This window comes from Varanus komodoensis, unplaced genomic scaffold, assembly GCF_004798865.1.
Source record: "Varanus komodoensis strain SLA01 unplaced genomic scaffold, ASM479886v1 scaffold1, whole genome shotgun sequence".
NCBI classification, from domain to species: domain Eukaryota; kingdom Metazoa; phylum Chordata; class Lepidosauria; order Squamata; family Varanidae; genus Varanus; species Varanus komodoensis.
Genome location: NW_025335268.1, coordinates 123,131,804 through 123,150,642, shown reverse-complemented (window position 1 = coordinate 123,150,642; position 18,839 = coordinate 123,131,804). Strand labels below are relative to the sequence as shown.

The following is an 18,839-nucleotide window of genomic DNA, read 5'->3' as shown; positions in this document are numbered from 1 at the left end:
CACACAATAGCGTATAGATTCTGGGTTAATGCACTGATCGACTTAAGAGCAAGAGCCCTCTGCTGTTAATGTAGGTGGTAGTGAACTGTCATGTTCAGAGTTTGATTAACGAGAACTATCTGTTGCAATTGTGTTGAACACTATTGCTGACCAGTAAGTCTGTAAAATGAACCCATGCAGGCTCCTTAAAGGCAAGTTTGTCAAGGAATTTATCAAGTTATGGGGGGTAGGTGCCTTTTTGGTAACAGTCCAGTGAATTTCCTGTAACTAGCAGTACCCTCTGGCACTTTTTGTTAAATAACAAGGCTTTGGATCTGACATTTTGCCACTGCCTGCAGATTTAAATCATTGAGAATGAAAATGTAAAGAGGTTCAGCAAACAGCCCAACTGTGTGCTCAAGCGAAGCCTGCTCATGTGTTGTGATTGCCATGTAGAATTTTGTGTAAAATTTAACAAAGTAGCTTGGGTTCATGAGGATTTCAGTTTTCTTCGACCTAGCATGGCATGTTTCTAGTCCTCTTGGCTGTGGAAATAATATTTATCCCTGGTACTATCTGAAAGCATTTCAAGCTTGTGAGTCAGAGTCCTCCATTCATATGTGAGGAGCTACTTTCTCACCAGAGCCTCATGGGGGAAGCAGTGTATGATCCTATAGGCAATGCTGATTTCTCAGGAATTACTTATGTACTCCATTTTTTATCCTGCCATGTCTTTGTGCAATACTACCAAATAGTAGCATGGCCCAGTGGCTCATATGTTACTCCCTTACCATGAAGCTGCAGTGACAGGGCATTTTGTGTAAGGTCTTCAGAGTGTGCACCAAAACTAAATAGGAGACACCAGCACAGAAGGTGAGTGGCTTTTGATAATCTGTGAGGTAAAACATGGTCATGAGTTGGTAAGCCTTTCTTAATACGACAGGGAAGGATGCAGTATGTTGAACTTAAAAAGCTGCATTAGAGCTGATTATTAGTCATTCTAGCCTAGCATCATCTGCTCTGACTGGTGGAAGTTCTCCAGGTTCTCTTTCTCATCACCTGTGATCCGATCCCTTTAGCAAGATGCTCTAGGCATTGAACTTGGGACCTTCTGCATGCAAAGCATGTGCTCTGTTGCTAAGCAATGGACCCTCCCTGTATATCACTGGTGGGCAGCTCCCATGGGTTGAGGGGCTGCAGCCTTCCACTGCTGAATCTACAAGCAATGGCCACCCTTCGAACAATTTTGCTGAAAAACAGGATGACAGGATGCACTCACCAGGTTTAGAAGTAGAAACACGCTTCACGTGTTTTGCTTTCCAGCAAAATGGCTATGAGTTTTGCTACCATGATTTTGCCCTTTAATTTGGTAGTATTGGGGAAGTTGTAGACGGCATAAAAATGTCTGGTGGCCTCCCTGTAAGGACAAAGTTGTATACTCCACTTAGAAAATGGTGGATGAGTGATGGGGAGGCCAACCTAGAGTGCATTTAACTGTACCCTTGAACTTGTAAAAGACAAGCATGCTAATATCTCTAGAACCTCCAAGATCTGTTAGTTAAAAGCTGTTCTAGTTGGATGCTGTGAATAAATCTATGATTTCTGCATGCTAAAGTCTTCCATATGCAATTTGGGGTTAACCCATGGCAGACCTTTCCAGCTGGAGCATAATGTCTTGAAGTCCCTTAATTTGAGCCCCTTCTGATAATGTTGACTTTCCATTCCTATGCTCAGCAACTTGTCCTGGTTCTTGTTCAAGGTGCTACTTCATGCTGAGTGTCTGAGTTGCTAAGATCCTCAAACCTGGTTGTATCCTTTGCCTGTGCACATTTCTAACCCTTACCACACACTTTTCTGCCCCTGTGCTTGTAAGACTTTCTATTTCTCTTATCTTCCCCTGGGCATGACTAACTCTGGCACATGGCTTTCCTTCTTCCTTCCTAGATCTTTGAGCGAATCCTGTTTATCTGGGCCATCCGACACCCAGCCAGTGGCTACGTGCAAGGGATTAATGACCTGGTCACTCCATTCTTTGTTGTATTTCTCTCCGAATATGTTGGTAAGCAATGCTTGATGGCTGCAGTGTACCCTTCACCCTTGCTATTGAAAAACCAATAATCGATTAATTTTATCATGCCAGAAATAGTGGGCTGTTGGCTGTTGTATAAAGCTAGGACTGCATATTTAACTGTTTCCACTTCTCCTAGATTGGCTTTTGTTAGTAGCATACTATGCTTAACAGTTCTGTACTGCATTTGGTTGCCAATAAACGATTTAAATTATGTGTTAAGAATGCAGACATCATACAATCAGGGTGCATTATGCAAAGCTTTCAAAAAGCAATGTAAAGCTAAGTCCACCTTTCAAGTCCAGCTTTCCCACTGTACAGCAGAAGATACAAGAGTATCACATCAGCAGTTGAAAATGAACAAGTTTGCATTTTTAATTTATAATGCTAATGAGAATAGAATTTAAGTATGTGGCATACTTTTAGTTTAGGTAAAGTAGACAACACCCAGGAAGAGAAATAGTAGAAATGCATTGGCTGCATTCAGTCAAAACAACAAGCAACCCTGCATGGTTACCATGGTTCATGGTTCATGGTTTTCACCATCATCTTCCCAACAGAGGCTACACTCACATACAATGTTAAACCATGCCATGGTTTAAATGCCATGTGGTTACCATGTGACATGGTTACTTACCTTGGATCCTGGGTTCAGACTGTCACATGGTTTCCATGCTTTTCCATTTTTCCTCCTAGTGGTAGCTGGTATCCCATCAGTCCCTGTGACTGAAAATCAATCCCAAGATGCACTGCTTCAGCCTGCATCTCCTGCCACTCCTTCATTGGTCCACATGCTGCCTTTGGTGTGACCTCAGCCAGCTGATCTTGTCACTGTTGTCTTATTTATTTTGCTACTTAGAAAAAGCAACTGCTTAGTCATTGGGTTAGGCATTGCTTAGTCACTCTATTGTTCTAGACTAGTACTAGAGTAGCACTCCTCTGTGCTACCTTGCTCAGTGCAAGCATACCCACCCACACTCCTACCTCTGGCCCCTGGGACAACAAATGTGTCCACACTCTTCCATGCACAGAACTTTCACACGCTGCCTCCCCACTGCAGCCTTGCACATGGAGGGCATCAACGCAGGTGCCTGTGCCATGGACAGAGGCAGCATGTCCTGCTGGGAAGAATTTCTCAAGGGACCAAGTGTGTGCATCTGCCTGCAAAAGTTTCTCAGCTGGCTGGTGGGAATGTTCTTGTCCCACAGCTGTGAGTGGGATTAGGAAAAAACAGAGTGCGTGGGGCTTGACAGTTCTGAGGAATGTTATGAAGGTAGGAGCAGAGCAGAGGGCAGAAGACAGAGTGGAGCTTTTCAGAGCAAGTGCCCTGTTGGCCATGACTATGCACAACCTGTATGCCCCTCTTTTGTAGGGCAGCTTTTACAAGAGAAGAACACAGGCACTAAGAGTAGAGCAAAGGCACAATAATTTCAAAGAACTACTCAAGTAAATTTCAGCAACCAGGTAGGTGTGCCAAGCACGATCTTTTCCAGGCTTGGTGCTGCTGGAAGCGGTGTGGTGTGATGCTCCACTGCCACTGAGATTCCATAACTGTAGGTGGGCATTAAAAAGGCAGTGTTCAGACAGAGAAAAAAGGGAGGGTGGAACAGCCATCACAGCATTGCTGCAACCCTCTCAGCAGTTGCTAGACAGAGCTGGATAGTAGAGAATGCAGGCTGGAACAGCTGCTACAGCCATGGCTGCCATTGCTGTGAAACTCACTTGCAGGATCATGGAAACTGGGTTCAGATGTTCAGATAAGCCAGGGTGATGCTTGGAAATTATATAACAAATCATTGTTTCTCTGTGTGATTCCATGGAGATCATTCATACCATGCTTTGCTGGGTTCACATGTAACCAGCCATGCCACAGTGGTTTCCATCATAGCTTGTCTCATGTGTGAATCTGCCCATACACTCAAGTGGTTTCTGCTTCAGTGTGGTTTCCATTCTCCCTACTCGGTCTCCCTAGTATTGGCATATATCCCATCAGCCACTCCACCTGTGTTGACTGCCTCTTTCTCATAGATCGACAAACAGAGTTTGGATGACTGGAATAACTTCTCCTCCTCCAGTTGTTACTTTTTCCAGAGGACTCTGTGGTAGTTGCATACCAGGAATGTGGAAACCATGATACAGGGTTTCTCCATCAATGGTACAGAGAAGCCATGGGACAAACCACTGTTTCTTATACCAGTTTCTAAAAATCAAACTTACAAAAGTGAAATACCGTGACTGAGTTCAGACAAAACAAGACACCAACAGTGGTAGAAAACTTCCATGTTGTCCTATTGTTGGAATCCAGCCATTGTGTGGCCATCTGTGGTTTGGGCTGCACAATTTGAGAATTCTGCTTTAAACTTTAGGATAGGAAAGACAAATTAGGTTGTACACCTCTAGAAATCAGCTGGCTAAGAAATATTGAAGCAGTAAAGCCAAGCTCTACCAATATTCCTGTCCCTATCAAGTTGACCCATGCATGTCACTCACTGTTCTTTTGCTTGTGTCGTTACTCCTTGACCTGTCTTGGTAGCCATCATAAACTACATTTTAGTGTCTATCAAAGACTAGTTGTTCCATCACTTTCTGCAATTTCATGGTGAATCAAATAAATGATGTATTTTGCATATGTCGTACAAATGATTTGAGTTCAGATAAAGCCCAGTCAGGCAGCACTGAATATAATGATTGATAATCATTTATAACAAATGATTATTTGACATGATACCATGAATATGATTCTCTCCTAACTATAAACAGAGGAGAAGATGGAAAGGAATCTGAGGTATTGGTGGTTGGTAGCAAAGAAAGTGCCCTAGATATTGGTATACTTGCCATATACGCAGAGTCCCAGTTAATCTTGGAATTGTGGACATACCAGTGCCTTAAGGTTTTCATGATGTGTTCTTATTTCATTTTATATCAATCTGCCAGGTATGTGAATACCTTAGAGGAATATGAGTGAGTCTACAAGTTGTGAATATCAGTGTGCCTCTAAATATCAGCTGTGGTGTAACTGCCACAGGTAAGGGCTATTGTCTCCATCATATCCTGCTTGTGGGCTTCCCAGAGGTATCTGGTTGACCATGGAGGAAAGCAGGATGCTGGCCTAGAGAAGCCTTTGGCCTGATCTTGGAGAATGTAATCTTGGAATTCTGATTGACAGGACTTAAGATAATAATTCCATTAGAACTTTATTTTATGAACACATTTCACCCCACAATACAGATAGTTTTCCAGCTGGCTTATAATACTAGAGCAGTAGTCATCAAGCACCAGTTTATATATTTGTGCCATTTATAATCTGTCTTGTTCTCCAAGGGGATGGTGTACTGGGTTTTCCACATTATCCCCACAACCATCATGTGAAGCAGATTAGGCTGAGAGTCAGTGACTGGCCCTTCATGAAAAAAATTATCCACCAACTCCTCCTGGAACATCACAGTGAGGAATTTCTTTTCATTAGCCTTTTGAAAGGTTTTTGCCTTATGCTGAACAGACCAAGTAGTAGACATTAAAGCCAGCATGTGGAAAGCGTGCTATAAAAGGGGTGCCACAGTTGAGAAGACTTCCTCAGTTCCTCCCTACCTCATTTCAGATTCAGCTGAACTCTAGAGAAAAATTGTGTTGTGCACAAACATGTCTGTTTAACCATGTAAGGTTTGCAGTTTGGCACCAGCTCTTTATTTTTTTCTTCTTAGAAATGGACTGGGAGCCATTGGAGCCCTGTCACTGATGACACAGGCTTTCAGTGACAGGTTCCTCTTACCAGGCTGGTGCTGTACTTTGGATTAACATTCATTACCAGGCAGACTATAGATAACAGTCCCTCACATGTGCATTATAGTAGCCAAACTTGGAGGTTAGCAGAGTATCAGTAATCCTAGCCAGGCTATTTCTTTCTTGAAAGGGCTACCGCTGCTGTCCTCAAGTGCGCCATGCCACTTAGACCCCCAGTGATAAAGCTCTGCAATCTACTTGCACTCCCAGACTATGTTTGATACTTCAGGAAAAGTCCTTCATGAGCAGTTGAAATACAACAGATTATATCTCAGTCTTATCAAAATTGAGTTCATTACTGAACCCAGACACCAACTGAGCTCTTTTGTCACCACTCCTGAAACAGGTGGACAATTCTAGGATTTTCATTCAGCAGTTTTCACAAAGAAGATGAAACGCATGGTGGGGGCGGGTGGACAGGGTGGAACCCCATAACACAAATGGCACTGAGCCTAGCAGTGGTCTGCTAAGTGTACGTGGAGTCAGGTAGGGTTCAAGTAGGAACAGAACCACTGGAACACACTGGGTATGTTCACACAACACAACAAGCAACCCTGTTTGCTTACCATGGTTCATAGTTTTTTACCATGACCAACCAGACAGATAGTCAGGTGGTTTCTACTTTATCGTGTTTTCCATCATTCTCAGTCTCCCCACTGTTAGCGTGTATTGCGTCAGCCACTGTACCTGAAATTCTATCCCAAAGAGTCTCATTCCTTGCCTTTGTCCTCATAGGTCCACACACAGAAGTTGAATGTCTAATGTGGCTCCTGCAGTTTCCACTCTTTCCAAAGGACTCTGCATTAATTGCATCCAGGACCATGTAAACCATGATCTTGGGTTTAGACAACATGACTAGCCATGGTGGTACAAGGGAGCCATAAACAAATTGTTGTGTCTTATCATGATTTGTAAAGACTGAACATGCCATGTAAAATACCATGACTGGGTTTCGTTAATATGACAAACCAACATTGCTAAAAACCACCATGCTTCTTGTATTGCCTGAATCCAGCTTGCAACTCCTTTCAAAAGCCCAGAGAACATATTAAGAAGAATGTCATAGTTGATTATATCAAAAGGTGCTGAGAATTATTAGAGCCACATTCCCCTACCTTCTTTTGAGACAGGCTTTTGAAGAAACCAAGACTATTCTATAGCAAATCCTGAAACCAGTTTGATTATCAGCCAATGTCAGGCTTGTCCAAGGATGCTTAGCATTGTATACACAGCAATAGGTGATACTCCTAGTTCTAATACTAACACCACAAATGTTAGGAAAGGCATCTTTACTTTTCTGGTCAAGGAGCATTCAACTTGCTCACTCTTTTCCCTAAATGGCATGGCAGAGCATGGCTTCATCCATGCAGATGGTTATAAATGGCTTGTATCCCTTCCCTAATATGAAGCCTCAGGACCCGGAGTTACAGTAGCAACTTTTTTCCTGCTCTTTCTCATTACAGCCTTCCCTATATAGCTGCTCATTATCTGTACTTGGAGCTGTTTCTGTATGCATCCATCCCCTAATGGCACAGCCTATAGTGTTGATGGCTGAGTCAGCAGCCAGCAGGGGCTCCCTAGGGAAGCATTTTGTGTGGGGAAATGACTGCTTTGTTTGGAGGTAGGAGTACTTAGTTATCTTCAAATAAACTCTTCCTCATGCATTTGTGCTGACACTTCTACCTCTTAATGTTGTATCTGCTGGTCTTTCTCTAAGCATCCTTGCTCAGTGATGAATCTGCAAGGTCAGTCTTTAACCTCTCTCTGGTAAGGGTGAGTATTGCATTCTCAGTTGTTGTCATCAGTGTAGTTTTTTGAGGTTGATTGAGAAGCTTCTCACAAAAAGGTCTCTTGCTCTGTACTTGTCTTGTTATCAGTTGCTTTTTCTTTCCTTTTTGGACAATAATTCAGGAGCCATACAAAGAGTTAAAAGTGCATACAGCTGGACAGTAGTCAAAGGGTTCATACCGTTCAGGGAACCTGTGGCTGATTATAGAAATGTCAGAGGAATGTATTTGTAAAACCGCCTCTTGATATCAGGTGCTATGCCACTTTTTTGTTGAGCTGTTCTACCCTGAGAACTACCTGCATCTGCCTTTCCTGTCTTGAAAAGGATATAGGGAAAAATGGTCCAGTCATCTTCTCTAAGCACAAATTACAGAAGAGTTCACTCTGCCCCACAGTTGATTGATAGGGAACCTTTTATTTCTGTCACTTCCATAGACAAGTGCTTGAAGCTGCTCTCATCTGTCTGAAAATGTCTCCAATGGATCCCCAGAGATATGTCAGTCCAATGAACTGGACTGGACTCTGCCTCCCATTCACCATTTCCTCCTCCTCTGTTGTGTTGTTGTCTTTTGCCAAGATGTTTATGGTTGACCTGCGCAAATCCAGCTGTCTTTGTGAGCACTTCTGGGCCTTTGCCAGGGACAGAGCAATATAGGAAGTGTCTGCTGCTGCTCCCCTCTCAGATCAGTTGTTTGAACTGAACGATGCTGAATGCTGCTTGTTTCGACTTCTGTCATTTGACAGAACAGCTTATGGGAGTTGTCAGGGCTACAGCTGCAGTGGATGTTTAGTGTTCCACAGGTGGAAATAGTACAAGTTGCCAAAGGTCATAAAGGGATTTGCTGAGTGATCACTTCTAAGAGATAATGTTAATGCTTTAAAGTACATGGTGTCTGGCGTAAATGCCTTCTCCCAGTGAAAGTAAGGTCGATATGCTGGGATATGCATACTTTAGTGGGAATCAGTGGATTAAAATGTGACTTAGTCAACACTTCATCTATTTGACTGTCTGGTTTCTAGAAATAGAAACAAAAAGGTCAGAAATTTGTTTTTTGTTTTGGTTTTTGAGCTATTAGAGGGCAGGATTGGGAATAACTCGTGAAATGATATTTTAAATCCTGGTAACAAAGTGCCAGGGCAGTCTCCATGAAGGAGTTTTGATGCAGACTATAGGCACCTGGCGCTGTTACGTGCAGTCGAGTAGCCTCTGGCTTATGTTGACTGTATGAATGAGTGTCCTGACCTTGACAACCCTGTTCAGCTGTTGTAAACTCAATGTCATGGATTCCTTAATAGAATTGATCTATCTCATAGTTGGTGCCCTTTTGACTTTCCTTAGTGTTGTCTTCTCCAGTGACTCTTGCCTTCTCATGATGTGCTCAAAACATGAGAAACTCAGTTTTGTAATTTTGGCTTCTAGCAGAAGTTCTGGTTTGATTTGATCCAAGGCTCACTTCTTTGTCTTTCTTTTGGTCCAGAGTATTTGGGAACCTTAACTCCAGCACCATGTATCAAATGTGTCAATTTTCTTCCTGTCAGCTTTCTTCACTGTTCAACTTTCATACACATACAGAGAGTTTAGAAATACATCAGTATGGCTGATCTTGGCTTTACTCTCCAGTGAAACAGCCTTACACTTAATAATCTTTTCTAGTTCTTTCATTGCTATCCTTCCAAATCTCTATCATCTTTGAATTCCTAGGCTGCAGTTTCTCTTTAAACTGATGACTGAGCCAAAGTATGCAAAATAATTAACAATTCCAGTTTCTTCATTGAGGCTAGTAAAGTTGTGTAATTCTTCTGTAGCCATGATAATTTGTTTTTTAATATTCAGCTGCAGTCCTGCCTTTGCTCTTTCTTCTTTCACTTTCATCAGGAGCTGTTTAGTTTAGACATACATACAAATTGAACAGATAGGGAGCAAAAATATACCCTTGTCCAATGTCTTTGCCAAAAGGAAACCATGCTATTTTTCCTGTTTTGCCCTAACACTAGGTTCTTGTCCATGATAAAGGTTACACATCAGGATAATCAAGTGCTGAGGTACACTAATTTCTTTCAGAACCATCGATATCTTTTCATGATCCACATAGTCAAAGGCTTTACATAGACTGATCTTCTGAAATTCCTTGGTGCACTCCAGTAACTAACATATATTTGTGATACAATCTCAAGTGCCTCTTCCTTTTCAGAATCCAGGTTCTGAAAAGTTAGGCATTTCTTGCTCCCGTAGGTTAAAACCCTTTGTTGTGATACCTTGACCATCACTTTGCTTGTATGGGAAGTTTGGTGTATAGTTCCTGCACTCTTCGTACCTCCTTTCTTGGGGACTGGAATGTATACTGAATGTTTTCAGTTTGTGGGCCATTGTTTTGTTTTCCTTATTTGTTGGCATATTTTTATTTGGATTTCAACTGATTCAGTATTTGCAGGTGGAATACTTCTATTGGTACCCTACCTACTCCCAGTGCTTTGTTCCTTCCAAGTGCTTTCAGGACAGCTTTTACTTCACTTTATAATATTGCAGCTCTTCCTCATAGGATTCCTCTTTGAAGGAGTCTTTAATCTTTTTACCTCTTCTGTGTAGTTCTTCCATATATTGTTTCCACCTCTTCTTTATTTTCTCCTGGTCAGATAGTATGTTCCCTCCTGGCCTTTCAGAATTCCTAGCCTAGGTTTCAATTTCCTTTTGATTTCTTGAATCTTCTGGAAGAAGTCTCTTGTTTTTTTCTCTTTTGTTCTTCTCTTCTTTGTCTTTTCACTGGCTATTGTAATAGTTCTTTTTGACTCTGCATGATAGTCACTGAAAAGTTGCATTCATAATTCTGTCCTTATTTCTGTCACTTTTGCTTTTTCATCTCTTAGCAATTGTGTGTGTTCCCTCCCCCCCTTTTTTTTTCTTTTTTCTTTCTTTTTTTCTGCTACTGTAATTGTGTTTTTCATTCTTCCCTAATAATGTCTCTGGTGTCATCATGCAACTCTATTCTTTATGTGGCCTTTAAATTTCTCAGAAATTTTATTGAAGTTGTACTTTGAAACTGTGCTTCCCTTAATGATCTTTTTCAGCTTTACACTGATTTTTTATATTAAAAGTTGATGGTCACTACCACAATCTGTGGTCTTGTTTTGGCAATGAGAAACAGCTTCTCCATCTTCAATTATGGAGAGCCAGTGTGGTGTAGTGGTTAAGAGCATGGGACTGGGACTCAGATGATCTGGTTCTAGTCCCCGCTCAGCCATGGAGCCAACTGGGTGACTTTGGGCCAGTCACAGACTCTCAGCCCAACCTTCCTCACAGGGTTGTTGTTGTTGTTGTTGTTGTTGTTGTTATTATTATTATAACATTTCTATGCCGCCCCTTGGGGGGTTGTTGTTGTGGGGATAAGATGGAGGAAGAGAATGATGTAAGCTGCCTTGAGCCCTTTGCAGGAAAAAGGCAGGATATAAATCGAAAAATAAATAAATAAATAAAATTATGTAGTCCATTTAATTTCTGTATTGGCCATCTGACGATGTCTGCACAGTCATCTGATTGGTTGACTGAACAATGTATTTGCAATAAGTGGATGGTTGGCTTCACAGAATCTGTGAATAATTTTCCTCCTTAATTTCTGTGCCTTAGGCCGAATTTTCTTCCAGCTTTAGATTCTGCTTTCCCCCCCTACCTTGTGTTCTAATCACTTATTGGTATTAGCATGACTTGTTTTGATGCATTATCAATTTGCTCTTAGAATCCTGCATAAAAGTTTTCCATTTCTTCTTCTTCAGCATCTGTTGTTGTAACATAGACTTGAATGATGGTTTTCTTGATAGGTTTTCCACTAATTCTGACTGATTCTATTTGGTCATATTTTGCATTGTAGCTCCTTAGTGCCTCTCCTACAATTTGTTTCAGTATTAGAGCTAACTCCATATTTTCTGAATTTGTCATTTTCAGGGTAAAACACTTTTTGTGTGTTTGAGTCAAAACGTCCTGTTCCAGTCCACATTAGTTCTCCCACACCAAGTACTACAATATTTAACTGTCTTGTTTCTTGCTTTATAGTGTTCAGTTTTGTCTTGTTTTGTACTTCTCGTGTTCATGTTCCAACTGTATGTGCAGTGCAGCATCAGACTTTCCTTTCTCCTGTGTGCATGTCAGCCACTAGACTTCCTTTCGGCTTTGATCTAGTTGCATCATTACAGGCTGTGCTATTTGTCCTTGTCCTTTGCTCTTCCCCCAGTAGCTGGTCAACGGGTCTTATCTTCTAGTGCTGTATTTTCTTTCACAGAATCATAGAGTTGGAAGGAGCCATGAAGGCCATCAGGTCCAACCCCCTGCTGTCACTGGACACGAGTTTACACCATCCCACTCAGTTGATGGTCCAGTTTTGCCTTGATTGTCTGTAGTGTAGGAGAGCCCACAACCTCTCTAGGTAACTGGTTCCGCTGTCATATTGTTCTGACAGTGAGGACACTTTTCCTGATACCTAGCCTGAATTTGGGTTGTCACAACTTGATTATTCTGTGTCCTACACTCTGTTATCAGTGAATAGAAATCTTGACCCTCCTGTTTGTGATAGCCTTTGAGGTACTTATAGAGTGATATCATGTCCCCCCTCAGTTTTCTCTTCTCAAGGCTGAACATGCCCAGTTCTTTCAGTCTCTCCTTATAGGACAGTGTTTCCAAACCCTGGATCATTTTTGTTGCCTTCCTCTAGACCCTTCCTAATTTTTCTGCATCTTTCTTAAATCTTGGTGTCCATAACTGGGCACAGTATTCCAGATGGGGTCTGACTAGTGAGGAGTATAGGGGAACTACTACATATTGTGATTTGGAAGTAATACTTCTGTTAATGCATTCCAAAATAGCATTTGCCCTTTTTGCAGCTGCATCGCATTGTTGGCTCATATTTAGCCTGTTGTCCATAATAACTTCAAGGTCTTTTTCGGTTCTGTTGAGCCATGTATTCCCCATCTTGTATCAATGCATTTGGTTTCTTTTTCCTAGGTGGAGGATTTGACATTTGTCCCTATTGAATCTTATTCTATTGCTTTCAGTCCAGCATTCAAGTATATCATGATCACTGGTTTCATTTTGAATTGTTTCATTGTAGGGTTTTCAAGTTAAGAAAAATCCAGAAGTGGTTTGCCATTGCCTTCTTCTGTGCAATATTAACCCAAGTTAGCTTGAGCATTACTGCTGTTGTCTGGAAAAAGATCCTTTGCCTGTGTTGTCTTCAATTACTGCTGTTGCCCAGTAGCAACCCCTCTGGGATATCTCTGCCCCCATCAGCATTAGAGATGTTGATTTGACTGCACATGTGACTGTATATGGAGAAGAAACATAAAATACTTTGTACAATAAAAGCTATATAAATAGGAAAACCTGTGTTAATTTCCTTTTTGGGCACTTGGAGGAAACTGCAGTCACTGAAAGTTACTTCCTTACTGGGTTTTTCTGACCTGTTGTCTGTCTTTCAGTGCTCTAGCTACCAAATTGCTTGTATATTTAGAAACTGGACTCCCAAGTTACAATTGGCAATTAAAAGCTCCAGAAAATGTTGTCTTTTCTCTTGCTCATTTGCTTGTGTATGTGTTGGGTTGGTGGCAGCAGTGAGATGCACCAGGAGTCCCCACTCTTTTTGGACCAATAGGCACGTTTGGAATTCTGGGCAAGTCTCGTGGGTGCCAGAACAAAAGGGCTCATTTGGTGGGCCACAACTCATCACCCAACACCCATTTAACATAAGCTACTTAAAGACAAGTAATTTATACCAGAACTTAAGTACAAAGTAGGAGTGGGATCTAACCCCAACACACACAACCAGTACTTTAAACTGACAGAAATTTATTTCACAAAAAGGAAAATCTTTATTTCTCCCATTTCTCCTTCCCATTCACTATCATTATCTTTCTCTTGCCCTAGTTAACCATTGGTTCCCTCTCTCACACAGACATACAAGCAAAGGACAGCATAAATGCATGCTCTTCTCCCCAGCTCCTCCTCAATTTCAGTAAAAAATCAGTGTAGGCAGAAGACCACAGTGGATGCCAGGGCAGGCATCCACAAGCACTTCATCTGGGGCCTCAGATTTATACTATCTGTTGGAACTGTACATACTAGGTATTAATACTTGTATGGCAGGTTCTCTTCTGCTATGGTTGTCCAGTTTTACTTCAGCACATGTAAAGGAAGCCAACTAAGTTGATGCCTTTAAAATAGTACCTTTTAAAAATTGTTTACTATCTTGGCATGCTTCAGCCTTATCCAACCTGGTACTCTTCAGATGTCTTGGATGTTAACTCCTAGCCGTCCAGTTCAGGAATGCTGGGGTCTGTAGGTCAAAATGCCTGGAGTGACCAGGTTGGAAAAGGCTGGCATAAATGGGTAGTAGAAATGTTCCAGCAAGGTAAGAAAAAGAACATCTTTTATTTGCTGGTGTTCTTCATGTTTTAAACAGCCTGCAGGCAGGCCTTGAGCTAGGTTTCATGTCTAGTGTGAATTAACTCTATTTGCTGGTTACTGGTGCTGTTTCCCAGCTTGTGGGTTGAATTGCAGCCCAAAGACCTTTGCTCTGCTCAGAGCCATATGCATAGTGAGCCACAGTTGCACATATTAATTCTCTCCTAACCTAGCTCCAAAGTACTTTATGCTGTAGTGTCAATCATATCCACGTTAGACTCTTCTTTATGCCAGCCTCGAGTGGATGCTGCAAATCTGTTGGCTGCCTTTCAGTTCCTGTCGGAGCCATATGTTGAATATCCCCTTTATGTGGAACCTGTCTAAGGTTCTTACAAAACAGATGTTTGTGTTGAGTAATATGTGTGTGAGAATTTTCCAAAGCTCTTTTTTGCCAGGAGTCCTGGCTCAGGTTTTGAGTGCTGATTGTGCTGTTTGCACTGATGGCCTCCTTTTGGGGAAGTGGGGCGGGGGGAGGAGAGGACATTGGATGGACCTGAGCCAGATAAACTGCAGCATTTGCCTCCCTTCCATAAACATCACTATTATTGAATTCAGACAGCGCACCATAGTATGTTTATTATTTATCTGTCATTCTAAAGTGCCTGTGATTTTTCAAGCACTGTCATGAAATAAAAAAGTAAGACAGACCTGCCTCTAAAAGACACTACACGAAAGGAGAGGGGAATGAGGAGGGAATTCAGGCACCAGTTCTGGACAGGTGGGCCTTCCTGCTGTTCTTGTTCCCCTGGCCAATGAAAGATATCTGAGCATCCTTCAACTGAGAAACCATGACTTGCGAGGGGCTGCTTAATCAGGATATCAAATCAGGTTTTGACTTTATTTTTCACTAACTGTGGTTGCTCTTGTGACTGAATTGACAAGCCACACTTTTGACCAGTACTCCATCTTAAGAAGTTATTGCACCACAGAAATGGAAGGAACTTATGAAGTTGAATTCTGAACAGCTGGAAAATGTGATTCCAGACTTGGGTGATTTGGTTTGATGGATCATTCCACAGAATAAGATTGTATTTCATCAAAGATACTGGCCATATTCAGATGATCATATTTTGGGCTTTAAGCCAAATATGTGGGCAAAGTATGCCCTTTGCCCACATATGCATCTACTCTGTGGCACATAGCAGTCCACCCAGCAAGTCTCTAACCATAATTGTCCATTTTATCCAAATTGGGAAGCTATGGTTACTAGCATCAGAACAAGCAAACATCACAAACCAACATCAGAACATGGCTTGCTCTGAAGCTGGTAACCAGAATTTCCTGATTTGAATGAAATTACTGGTTTGATCACTGCTCACCCAAATGGATTTAAGTTGATTGGTAAACTGAAGCCTGCCTCCCTTTTGGAGGTAGTGGAGCTGGATTTAATTTGCAACCTGTTGCAAACAACTCTGCACTTGAAAGAAGCAGTAGTCTTACACTTGAGGAGGGAGGGAGATTGCACTAATTAGTGTTGCACATAATGCAAAATCATTAGTGCAGTATGCATGAGCAGCAACAAATTTCAGGCTCATGTACTTTCCCTCTCATTTGGTGATGCTACAAAGAAGAAATTAGAAACTCTTGCTCTTAACTAGCATTCCCTACACCATCCAAACTTGGGAGCTCAGTGCACAACCTGCAGCTTCCCAATGTATTTGTTGCTTCTGCATCCCCCTCCCTACCTCACTGTCAAGATCCTTCAAATGGACTCCTTTGTCACTCTAGTCCACCATTCTCTGGTTCCACTCTGAAGAATGTGGGCTAGAGCAGCAAAAGATGGGGGGCTTATCACTTGTCTTTTCAAAGATCTCCAGTGGGGATGAGGAGGTATGAGGGCCTTTAATGTGTTTGTCTGTCTTTGGGTCAGACAGTGAGTTGGAGGGAAGGTCATATGTATGTGTGCTTGTTCATGGATAATGAACACCATATGTGGCTGAAAATGGAGCAATCTAACCATGCCTCTGACTGGTCCACTAACACATGCAGCTGTTGGGGGACAAAAGGTTTTTCTGCTTCTAGCTTAAATTGCAAGACAAAAACATGATTTATAATCCTGCTTTGTAAATTGGACAGTGGTATAATTAGAACTCCTCTGACTTCAAACAAAATGTGGGACTTCATTCAGTTTAAAAGTGGATGCCTCTAATCTCCTTATGGCTAGACCATAGGGGGAGGGGTATATATAAGTCAGGGCTCACAGTGCACTACAGTATGGTTTGCCATTATATGAGAAAAGGGTCACTATATTTTAAAACAGCAAATGCACAGTACAAGCAAGTTAGAATGGGAAAATAGAACCTTCAGTTGCATATTAAGATGCTGCCTTAAGGCATGACTGTAGAATCCTTCCATAAGTTTGCATGCTATCTAACCAACAAAAGTTTGTGTAATAAGGAAAAGCATAATGTCTATTTTTTATTCTCAAGTACTGGTACAATAACCTTCAGCACATTTCTTTCCGGCATTCCACAGATACCCTGAGAAGACTTATTTAGGGGCTCTTTCTAGGGTCAGGACAAACCCTTTTGGAATCCATCCCTCTAGCCTGCACAGACTCAGCCTAGTCCTGCAAAGTGAGCCAAGCCAAAAGGAAGTCCAAGAATGCTTGCGCACTCCCAGGTGCGTGACTGGCAACCTTCCCTGTCAGATGCAGCTGGCCAAAGAGTAGCTGCAGGACGCAGAAGAGGGGTGCTGCAAGCAGTCATGCCGAGTGCCATTCCTAGCAACCATACTTCTTCCATACCTGGCACAGCTGGTGGCAGCAGCGCCAATACTCGACACAGAAGAGGGGTGTTGCTTGTGCAGTATGTGGGCTCAGTTCATGAAGAGTGCCACACGATCTAGGGCAACCACGTTCCTGCTTAACAGCATTGGCCATTTGAGCCAGTGCTCATATTGCTGGATTGTATTTCTTTTCAAAATTCTTGTTTCCAGGAAAGTTAAAAGTGTGAAGAAATTTTAAAAAAAAAGAATCAGATGGTCTTACCCACTTGCATTTGGAATGAAAGTATATTAAAAATTTCACCATCTGCTTCTGCTTCAAATATTGTTTGAGTTCTAAAGCCAGCATATGCAATATATTAACCTTTATTTATAGTTGCCTTATAGTTGTATTCTGTATATACACATAATTACATGAAAGCACCACCCAGAGCAAGGCCTCAGGTATTGAATGGAGCATCCATAAGGACACATACAGAAGGAGGTGGTCTTTAAGGTGCCTGGATCCCAAGCCACTTGGGGCTTTAAATGGTTTTGGATCTAGGTATCTTCAGGACTGCCTTGTGTTTGTTATTTGTTGCCTTAGGAAAGAGCTTGGCAAAGTGGCAGGCTTGACTTACCGTATTTTTTGCTCTATAAGACGCACCTGACCATAAGACGCACCTAGTTTTTAGAGGAGGAAAACAAGAAAAAAAAGATTCCAAATCAAATGGTTTACTAAACTATTTAATAAACTATAACAGAATACAGTAATACCGTATTTCAACCTTGTAAAGTGAACAGCAGTCAACAGTGGCATTAAGAACCATCATCACTGTCATTAACAAAAGAGAAACTTAAAAGTTTGAGTACTGTTCTAGTTTTTGTTGAACCCATAGAACTCATCATCACTAGAGTCAGAATTTATGAAGCTCTGTTGCTCACAATCACTGACATCAATTTCTTAGTAGTGGAATTATTGAAGGAATCCACGGTCTACACCAGTTATACAAGATCTGCTGCAGACAATTCAATAACAAATCTAAAAAAGCCGGTAATGTCCACGCTGCCCTACTAGTAAATAATAGAAAAAAACTTCTGACAAAAAATGAGATATTGTACAGTAAATCAAACACACAGCGGACTAAGTAGCCTTTGAAGAATAAACTTCATACACGAAGGTAATGCTGTTCAAATAGCCACTGATCCTAAAAAAAAGTGTCTGATCAACTAACAGATAACTGATCCATGGAAAGCTTCCTGATAATCACAGGCACATTCCCCATCACTTGCCCATGGGCTTCATTAAAAGATGGGTTGCCATGTGAAAACACACACCGACCTGTGATTAACAGCTCTCACCTGCGCCGGAGGAGGGGGGCGGAGCAGGGCGCACCAAGTGCGTGCCGGCCAGGTGGTGCCACTTGGGGCTGGCAGCGTGCAGGCGGTGGTCTTCCAGGTGGCGCAGCGGCGGCGGCAGGTCTTCCCAGGTGGTGGGGGTGAGCAGTTCCCGGGCAGTGGGGGTGAGCAGTCTGTCTCTCCGTGCTCTCCGTGCTGCCGGCGGGTTAAAGCCCATGGCTCCTCTTCCTCTGCACCTCTCCCCCTGAGCGGCACAGCTCTCACCTGTACCGGGGGGGGGCGGAGCAGGGTGTGCCGAGCACGTGCCGGCCAGGTGGTGCCACGTGGTGCAGGTGGCCGGCAGTGTGCCTGCGATGGTCTTCCGGGCGGCAGCGGCAGGTCTTCCTGGGCGGTGGGGGTGAGCAGTCTGTCCCTCCGTGCTCTCCGTGCTGCCGGCGGGTTAAAGCCCGTGGCTCCTCTCCCCCTGAGCGGCACAGCTCTCACCTGCACCGGGGGCGGGGGTGGAGCAGGGCGTGCCGAGCGTCTGCCGGCCAGGTGGTGCCATGTGGTGCAGGCGGCCGGCAGTGTCCCAGGCGTCGGGCGCACACACATTCGCTCTATAAGACGCACAGACATTTCCCCTTACTTTTGAGGAGGGAAAAAGTGTCTTATAGAGCGAAAAATATGGTAATTCAGGCTGGGAAACGATAAAAGCTGTATTCTGATACATCTTGTAAC

At 42.6% G+C, this 18,839-nt stretch overlaps 1 protein-coding gene across 5 annotated transcripts in view; it reads left to right on the top strand.

Moving 5' to 3' along the window:
• The window catches only part of TBC1D22B (TBC1 domain family member 22B), a 52,023-nt gene that overhangs the window by 14,145 nt on the left and 19,039 nt on the right, over positions 1–18,839 (top strand). For all 5 annotated transcript variants that reach the window (XR_006416046.1, XR_006416053.1, XM_044443804.1 and 2 more), the window contains one exon: positions 1,924–2,038. Coding sequence is in view for 3 of the 5 variants with exons in the window: in XM_044443804.1 (XP_044299739.1) it covers positions 1,924–2,038 (115 nt within the window). In the remaining 2 variants the exon portion in view is untranslated. The remainder of the gene's footprint in view (positions 1–1,923; positions 2,039–18,839) is intronic.